The 9,734-nt window shown below is 42.0% G+C and overlaps 1 protein-coding gene across 1 annotated transcript; it reads right to left on the bottom strand.

The window, feature by feature from the left end:
• Positions 1-4,982: 4,982 nt before the first annotated feature.
• LOC139407088 (interleukin 20 receptor, alpha) lies at positions 4,983-9,575 on the bottom strand. The gene is made up of 7 exons (XM_071150462.1): positions 9,316-9,575; positions 8,257-8,389; positions 7,886-8,091; positions 7,585-7,760; positions 7,224-7,368; positions 6,729-6,868; positions 4,983-6,631 (listed from the first exon to the last, which is right to left on the bottom strand). The coding sequence occupies exons 1-7, from the start codon at positions 9,353-9,355 to the stop codon at positions 5,717-5,719; spliced, it is 1,755 nt and encodes a 584-aa protein (XP_071006563.1). The 5' UTR covers positions 9,356-9,575; the 3' UTR covers positions 4,983-5,716.
• Between the last annotated feature and the right edge of the window lie 159 nt (positions 9,576-9,734).

Raw genomic sequence — 9,734 nt, 5'->3', positions numbered from 1 at the left:
ATATGTGGATGAAGACCCCTCAGCTATGGGTCAAGGCATGGACTATTATTCCCAAATAGGTTAGGTTTTGCTCCGCACGGACGGTCATTTTCCTCATTGAATTACACCTAGTGTGGGTTAATCATGAATGATGCGCACCACGGTGTCATATTAGTATAATTATATCATATTATAATTTACCAGTAACGAGCCTGCAGATGGAAGCGGGAGTTATCAGCGTGTACGAACATCTAATATCTGGCACTAACATCTGACTGGGTGAGTCACGTGAAAAGACTTCTACATCTTTATATTCTGCGCTATAAAGACAAATCTGTTTTTGATGTTAAATATCAAACACCCATTGATTCTCTGAGGTAAGTCTTTGTTGACCTTTGTGGTTGCCTTTTGGCGACATCAACCAAATCCTTTTTAATGTGGCTTTTGGGAAGAAAAACAAACAAAAGGCCCGTCTGTTCACTTTCTAATCTGTCGACTTCTTCAAAGAGATCATGAGAATGTTCACATCCATGTGACAGTCAACTGTTCATAAAAAAATATATCTATGGGGGGGGGGCATTTCATGCATGCAGGCAGTCACACACAGTCACACAGACACCAGTAATTACACTGAACAAAAATATAAATGCAACATGTAAAGTGTTGGTCCCATGTTTCATGAGCTGAAATAAAAGATTCCAGAAATGTTTCATATGCAAAAATGTGTTTACATCCCTGTTAGTGAGCATTTTGTTCTTTTAGGTGCTGAGGAGTATTTCTGTCTGTAAGAAAGCCCTTTTGTGGGGGGAAACTAATTCTGATTTGCTGGACCTGGATCCCAAATGGGTGGGCCTATGCCCTACCAGCACCACACCCATGGCTACGCCCCTGCCCAGTCATGTGAAATCCATAGACTAGACTGATTGATTTTAATTGACTGATTTCCTTATATGAACAAGTGCGGCTTGGCAGGGTCGTGTTTAGGAGGACGCATGGCTCTCGACCTTCACCTCTCCCGAGTCCGTAGGGAAATTGCAGCGATGGGAAAAGACTAACTACCAATTGGATATCACAAAAAAATCAAGGCAAAGGGTGGCTATTTGAAGAATCTCATATAAAATATATTTTGATTTGTTTAACACTTTTTTTGGTTACTACATGATTCCTTATGTGTTATTTCATAGTGTTGATGTCTTCACTATTATTCTACAGTGTAGAAAATAATACAAATAAAGAAAAACCCTTGAATGAGTAGGTGTTCTGAAGCTTTTGACCGGTAGTGTATGTTTAAATCAGTGATTTTGTTATTTCAGAAGGAATTGGCCATATATAGACCCATAATACTGAATTAGTGTGGATCTGGTTTATATTAGTGTTGGGACTCGGTCAAAGGTGTAGACTTGATTTGTAGGAGTACTGGAGTTGAGGTGCAGGGATAGGCCTGGTTTACAGTTTGAGTGTTCAGGCTTCAACACATTTAGACCTGGCATAGTTGACTAATTGAGTTCAAGCATAGGTGCAGACTTTGTAGGTATGTAAATTGCATCTGAAGTACAGGTGTAGACCTGGTTTGTATGAATAGTATGTCTGAAATGCAGAAGTACACCTATTTCTATGACACATGGGGCTGACATGTAGCAGTAGACTTTTTGTTTTTCAATATTGGGTTAGACTTGCAGGTGTACACCAGGTCTGTAAGAATATTGGGTTAGACTTGCAGGTGTACACCTGGTCTGTAAGAATATTGGGTTAGACTTGCAGGTGTACACCTGGTCTGTAAGAATATTGGGTTAGACTTGCAGGTGTACACCTGGTCTGTAAGAATATTGGGTTAGACTTGCAGGTGTACACCTGGTCTGTAAGAATAGTGGGGCTGAAGTACAAGTGTCGACCAGGTTTGTATGAATGTTTGGGCACTGGGGTAGACCTGTTTTATATGAGAACCCATGTATTGATCTGGTTTATATGAGTCATGGGGTGTAGAGATACACAAGGCTCAATGGGTCTGGATGGACCTCTATTGCCCATTAAAATCCTTTCTGGCAATAATTTTGTGGTAGGAAATGATTAGCGTGTACAGGTTACAGGTTAAGATATGCAAATGACAGGGTTGGGAAGTACAGCGACTAGCTGGATAGGTTACTGTTGGTGACGTGGGGATACAGGCCTAATGTGGGTAACATGGGGCCTCCCGGGTGGCGCAGTGGTTAAGGGCGCTGTACTACTGTGCCATCAGAGTCCTGGGTTCGCGCCCAGGCTCTGTCGTAACCGGCCGCGACCGGGAGGTCCGTGGGGCGACGCACAATTGGCCTAGCGTCGCCCGGGTTAGGGAGGGCTTGTCCTTGTCTCATCGCGCACCAGCGACTCCTGTGGCGGGCTGGGCGCAGTGTACGCTAGCCAAGGTGGCCAGGTGCACGGTGTTTCCTCCGGCGCATTGGTGCGGCTGGCTTCCGGGTTGGATGTGCGCTGTGTTAAAGAAGCAGCGGCTTGGTTGGTTGTGTATCGGAGGACGCATGACTTTCAACCTTCGTCTCTCCCGAGCCCGTACGGGAGTTGTAGCGATGAGACAAGATAGCTACTACAACAATTGGATACTACGAAATTGGGGAGAAAAAGGGGTAAAATTCAAAAAAAAAATAAAAAGAAAGTGGGTGAGATAGGCAAGTAACATAGATGAGCAAAGGAACTGGGTATGAGTAACAAATATGGCATTTGGGGCTAGGATATGGGTACTTGATTGTATCAATATCAGTATTTGTCACACCCTGACCATAGTAAGCTGTTTATTCTCTGTGTTGGTTGGGGTGGGATAGTGACTTTGGTCCCTCATCTAGGTGAATTTGTATTTCTATGGTGGCCTGATATGGTTCCCAATCAGAGGCAGCTGTTTATCGTTGTCTCTGATTGGTGATCATATTTAGGTAGCCATTTCCTCATTTATGTTTGTGGGATCTTGTCTACAGTTAGTTGCCTGTGTGCACACAGGTAGCGTCACGGTTCGTTTGTGCGTTATTGTTTTGTTTGGTGAGTTTCAATGTTTTAAATATGTGGAACTCTACGCACGCTGCGCCTTGGTCTACTCATTATGACGATCGTTTGTGCCAGTATTGGCATGTGGGTGTTAGGTTTTGGACAAGGGGGTAACAGGGCTGGTTTGTGTGGGTAAGTAAGGGTGGCAGTAAGATTGGCAGGTTGCCCCTAGCGGTTAGAGCTTTGGGCCAGTAACCGAAAGGTCAACGGTTTGACTCCCCGAGCCGACAAGGTGAAAAATGTGCTCTTGAGCAAGATACAACTATGGCTGACCCTGTAAAAACAACACATTTCACTGCACCTACAGTGCCTTGCCAAAGTATTCGGCCCCCTTGAACTTTGCGACCTTTTGTCACATTTCAGGCTTCAAACATAAAGATATAAAACTGTATTATTTTGTGAAGAATCAACAACAAGTGGGACACAATCATGAAGTGGAACGACATTTATTGGATATTTCAAACTTTTTTAACAAATCAAAAACTGAAAAATTGGGCGTGCAAAATTATTCAGCCCCCTTAAGTTAATACTTTGTAGCGCCACCTTTTGCTGCGATTACAGCTGTAAGTCGCTTGGGGTATGTCTCTATCAGTTTTGCACATCGAGAGACTGACATTTTTCCCATTCCTCCTTGCAAAACAGCTCGTGCTCAGTGAGGTTGGATGGAGAGCATTTGTGAACAGCAGTTTTCAGTTCTTTCCACAGATTCTCGATTGGATTCAGGTCTGGACTTTGACTTGGCCATTCTAACACCTGGATATGTTTATTTTTGAACCATTCCATTGTAGATTTTGCTTTATGTTTTGGATCATTGTCTTGTTGGAAGACAAATCTCCATCCCAGTCTCAGGTCTTTTGCAGACTCCATCAGGTTTTCTTCCAGAATGGTCCTGTATTTGGCTCCATCCATCTTCCCATCAATTTTAACCATCTTCCCTGTCCCTGCTGAAGAAAAGCAGGCCCAAACCATGATGCTGCCACCACCATGTTTGACAGTGGGGATGGTGTGTTCAGCTGTGTTGCTTTTACGCCAAACATAACGTTTTGCATTGTTGCCAAAAAGTTCAATTTTGGTTTCATCTGACCAGAGCACCTTCTTCCACATGTTTGGTGTGTCTCCCAGGTGGCTTGTTGCAAACTTTAAACGACACTTTTTATGGATATCTTTAAGAAATGGCTTTCTTCTTGCCACTCTTCCATAAAGGCCAGATTTGTGCAATATACGACTGATTGTTGTCCTATGGACAGTCTCCCACCTCAGCTGTAGATCTCTGCAGTTCATCCAGAGTGATCATGGGCCTCTTGGCTGCATCTCTGATCAGTCTTCTCCTTGTATGAGCTGAAACTTTAGAGGGATGGCCAGGTCTTGGTAGATTTGCAGTGGTCTGATACTCCTTCCATTTCAATATTATCGCTTGCACAGTGCTCCTTGGGATGTTTAAAGCTTGGGAAATCTTTTTGTATCCAAATCCGGCTTTAAACTTCTTCACAACAGTATCTCGGACCTGCCTGGTGTGTTCCTTGTTCTTCACAATGCTCTCTGCGCTTTTAACGGACCTCTGAGACTATCACAGTGCAGGTGCATTTATACGGAGACTTGTATTTATCATCATTAGTCATTTAGGTCAACATTGGATCATTCAGAGATCCTCACTGAACTTCTGGAGAGAGTTTGCTGCACTGAAAGTAAAGGGGCTGAATAATTTTGCACGCCCAATTTTTCAGTTTTTGATCTGTTAAAAAAGTTTGAAATATCCAATAAATGTCGTTCCACTTCATGATTGTGTCCCACTTGTTGTTGATTCTTCACAAAAAAATACAGTTTTATATCTTTATGTTTGAAGCCTGAAATGTGACAAAAGGTCGCAAAGTTCAAGGGGGCCGAATACTTTCGCAAGGCACTGTATCTGGTGCACGTGTCAATAACAAAAACACTTTTTAAGAGGTGTATATAGATATTGGGGCTGAGAAAAATGGCTAATTGTTTGTTTATTTTATTATAGGCAAAGCACAGTGTTCCCATCGGTCACAATTGTGACCAAGAATAAAACAATTTTAAAAAAGTATACTTTTCAATAAAACATTTTTTTTTTTAAACAATATGGATTACAAGTTAGGGTTACTAGTGGTATAACATTGCATAGTGGCGTGCCTGAGAAACAATGTGGGAACAAATGGGTTAACGGTAATTGTATGACATCGAAGTGTCAAAATATTTGAGGAAAAAACGAATGCATCCTTCATTTGCATAGACAGGTCAGTCCAACGATTTCCCTGAAAAGCTTTGTCTTCATAGTCAGAGGGAAGTACATATTGTACATAATGTACTCTGCAGGTGGAGGACAGTAAGCTTTAGTGTGTTATAAAACAACATGGTTAGAGACCATTACAACCACATGAGGTAAAGTGACATTGCATGTGCATTCAATTAAATGTTGTATGAAGTTGTACACAAAAAAAGCTATCTGGCAATATATCAATCGTAATAAGTAAGTAGAAAAGTATGGATAAAAAAGTACACCTTTTTTTTTTTTAGTTACAATCACAGTGCTAAAGCAGTTAAGTGTTTCGGATGAGTTTTAAAAAAATCCTTCATTTGATTTGGCAATTTTTCCACATACGGTAAACATAAACAAATTGCTATTATGAATAACTATACCACTCTTTAGTAGTGTGTCCCCCAAAACCCAGTGTAAATGCCCAATAGGTTATTCTTCCATGTTGATCACTAGGCTCCAGTTGTTCTGTAGTTCAGTCAGATCACTCTCACCCTCACACTCTTCTGACTGCCTCACCACCACAGAGGGTAAGATCTCCACCTGCTCTAACTCCCTGTTCATCTCCACCTCCACCTCTGGAATAGGCTTGGAGAGCAGAGGGATCTGGAGGATCCCTGTTGTAGGGCTCCAGTCAACACAGTTACCGCCAGATCCATCTTCATCCTCAGACTCCTGTGGAAACAGCGTATGCCTCTGGGTTCTGTACAGGTTGACCTGGGATAGCCGCAGGGGCTGAGTACCCCTCCTGTTAGACTGTGTCTCGTACTCAGAGGGGTAACTTTGGGGCTCCTCAGCCTTGTCTTCCCAAAAGTCCACCTCAGGGGTCTCTCTGACTGAGAAGTGCTGCGGTGCGTAGGGACCCACCCGATCAGGCTCTTTGTAACTCGTGCTCTCCTCCCCCATCTTTAGACCAGACAGCAGTGGCATTCTAAAGAGCCCTTTCTCCACAGGCCCCTGTGAACATGGCGCAGATCTCTGTGCTATGTGCATATTGACCTGGCTGAGATGCAGCAGCAGGGTTTCCTCACTGTGAGATGCCTCACTTTCCCTCATTTCCGGAATATTTGGGGACGCTCCAATGAAGCCGTATTCTAGGGGCTCTGGTTGGGCCTCCCTGAAGTCATCTTCCCATGATCCCTCCTGACAATCCTCTCTGCCAGGGGCTTGCTGGGCAGCGTAGGGTAGTATGGGCTCCCCCTCTGAATGTTGGATGAGGGCAAGGATAGTGTTGGGATTTATGGGCATCATCTCCATGGGCTTGGCCATGTTGACCAGTACCACGTTCACTGTCACAGCTTGCTCAGGACAGAAGGTCTGCGGTGGGTTCGGAATGTCCGATATTTCCTGAAACAGGAAAAAAGTGGACATGCATTTTAGTAAACTGCACTTCATAGCCATTGTTGAAGTCTTCTATTGGTCACATAAGTCACACAATTCTTACCAGGAAAGGGGGGCTTTTCTGTTTATTACCACAGACAAAGTGGTAGACAAGGCATCCGACCAGGATCAGCATGAAGAGGCAGATGACTGATGGGACAACGGCTCCCAGCAACATCAGTAGCAGCTGGCCATAAAAGGGATCTGTAAAGACAGTGGTGAGGTAGAGGTAAAATAAGACAGATCTATACAGTACACAGCCGTTATAGGAAAGGGAAAGCCCATAGGATAAAGCTGAGAAGACAAACCCACACTCACTCACTAGCACACGCACATGCAGACACACACAAACACCCCTTGAAACATCAACATAATTCCTTCTCTAACAGGAAGAGAAAATACACCCTGGGAAAACACCTCAAGTTGTCTAATTCCTCAAGTCCTCTTGATTGTTTTGTTGTGCTGTACCAAAACCTGTTGAGTAGACTTATCCTGACAGATAGAAAAGAACACTGCACACTAGGTCATTGGAGCAAGATTAAATCGAGTCTTATCTTACCCTTTGAGGTTGTTAGGCACTGCCATTCAGATGCATGACAAGCAAAAAGAAGTGATAGGACCTGGGCCTTAGCAGAGAAACAATACTGGGTTTCATAGGCAAGCAGCCTATATTCAAAGGATCTGTTTTCCACAGTGAAGTGTTGCTGAAAGACAAAATGTATACAGAAAGTTAAAATGCACAATATAAAACTAACAATCATAATTAATCTTTGCTAAATATATAATACAAAAAATATATAATTGTAGATAACAATCTATTAATGCAGCAATTTTCACTGATTAAAGTCCCTGTAGACAGTCCTACATATTATGTAATTTAATTATTTACACAGAGTTACAGTAACCTAAGTAACACCAACCGTTTTGTTGCTTGTGTTGTCGTACACAGACAGGTTGTAAGTCATCTGAGGGTAGAATTTCAACAAGGAGTACTCTTTTGTCATGTTTCCAGTCTTCCATCTCATTGGACCCTTCATCTTAACGGTAACACTATTCTCCTTCACCACAAGTTTGACAAGTGGAGGTCCAAAGGTTGCTGTTTGAGAAAGGTATAAAAATGTCCTATCATATGTGGCCTGACACATTCTCCGTTTGAGTGTTTCACTTTGGCTCCTCTTTCATAGATAAGGAAAATGATCTTTGAACAGGATCTCAACTTACTGTCAGCTTTGGGTTCGAAACTCTTTTCTGTGAGTGTCCATTTGGAGGATCCGTTTTTGCCCAAAGCCTTGACTCTGGCAAAGTAGCCTTCATCCAGGTCAGTTGTCTCATTGGATAGATCACACCAGGTCTGAGGGATGTCTCTGCACTTCTTCTTCAACCTCCAGCGCACCCGTCTCGCTCCACCATCCATGCGGTCACCATAGCTAGGAGACAACAAATAAACACATAATGAGATGTGTCCTTAAATCCATGGATCATGGACATTTATTTACAAGTAGTTCATAGAAAGCTCAGTCTCTCGTGACAAAACCGAGTAGCTGATTTGGTTCTGGGTGCCGAGATCATGATAAAGGCTAAAGTGTCCTCACATTGCATATTCCACTGTGTAGTTGGTGTCATTTGGTGTGTCTTTCCCAGGATGCCACTTTACAATGTTTCTCAGGTTCATGGAGTTGAAGTGTACTCCTTTGGGACGCGCTACAGAGGTAACGTCTGAGACCACTAGGAAAGGAGAAAGAGCAGAAAGCAGATGATCAAGGTCATTTCAAAATGACTGCTGGAGCATCAGTCCTTAAACAGTAAACAGTTCTAAAATAATATAATTATATTATATAGAAATAAAGAGAGCGATTTAGACCCTTCTTTTGGAGACTGAAAATATATATTTTTTTATAGAACAGGATGTTGTGATGAAATTTGAACAATAAAAGATTTCATAAACCCTCAAAAAGACACCCTGCTTTCCCTCTGACTGTATGAGACCACATCTTTGTTTCCTGTGTGATTCAGAATACCACACGATCACGTAATTCAAGGACATCTCATGATTAGATAAAAGAAAATGAACCCTGTTCAGTGCATCATAAATGTCATTGAGCGCTGTTTTTCTGTATGCATGCCAACAACCTTTTGAAATAGCTTTGATCAATGCCTTGAGTATCAACTTATCATGAAATGTAACACATTTCTCTACCATTTCAACTCACTATCTACATCTGCTGGGTATGCTGATGGAAAATACATTTAGAGTGAGGTTCCACATCAAGCACAAGTAAAGTGAGTGAAAACAAAAGTAAACCAAAGTAAATGCCACCCACATAATGGTGAACGTATTTGGGTGAGTTCCAAAGTGACAAAAAAGTATTACATTGGTTAAACATGCTTAAAATGACTTTTTAAGGGAGAAAGGGGGAAACAAATTGAACAATGACAGCTGAACAATGATAGCTGAACTATTCCTGTAGCTTGACAGTAGCAAATGATACATTGTAGTTGCAAAATATTGAGTATACTGTCTATAGGGCATAAAACCAAGCCAACGGTGTTCTCAAAAACATTGCCAGGTGATATGTGATCAACTGGACTGCACAGCAGTAGTAAACATTTTCTTAAATTGATTATGAGCTGCAAATGAAAATTAAACCTACCTGCGGTCCATAGAGAAATAATGTAGAGATATTTGACCATTCTTTCCCGTAGAATTGTTGGTAAATAGTTTATAGCATTGTCATAACAAAAGTTTTGACACCTTTAAAAGGAGAATTGAGCTCATGGACATTTCAACCGATAGGCTAAAGTAAATTATTCAGTTCTAGGATCTCGTTCTTCCACATCGCTTCCATGTTGTTCACGCAGAGTGGTATTCTTATCTGATATACCTTACACAGGCCAGGTCGCTTAGTCAAGTGACATGGGCGGAGTTATTTACTGTAAGATATTAGGAATTCGGAACACTAGCATATGTGCACATGGGGAAATAAACTAAGCCTAGACGTTAGTGTTTTTCCATATATTTTTAAACCCAGGTTATGGGAAGATAACTTTTGTGATTTGATATGATTCAATG

Source organism: Oncorhynchus clarkii, chromosome 4, assembly GCF_045791955.1.
Source record: "Oncorhynchus clarkii lewisi isolate Uvic-CL-2024 chromosome 4, UVic_Ocla_1.0, whole genome shotgun sequence".
NCBI classification, from domain to species: domain Eukaryota; kingdom Metazoa; phylum Chordata; class Actinopteri; order Salmoniformes; family Salmonidae; genus Oncorhynchus; species Oncorhynchus clarkii.
Note: the sequence above shows the minus strand (reverse complement) of the source record. Positions and strands in the feature narration are given on the sequence as shown.

Excerpts from the sequence above, each read along its gene's own strand:
- LOC139407088 (XM_071150462.1), bottom strand. The coding sequence starts at position 9,355 with ATGGTCAAATATCTCTACATTATTTCTCTATGGACCGCAG. Across the intron at positions 8,390-9,315 it reads TATTTCTCTATGGACCGCAG|TGGTCTCAGACGTTACCTCT; the intron begins GTAGGTTTAATT and ends CTCCTTTCCTAG. Across the intron at positions 7,369-7,584 it reads ACAACACAAGCAACAAAACG|CAACACTTCACTGTGGAAAA; the intron begins GTTGGTGTTACT and ends TTTGTCTTTCAG.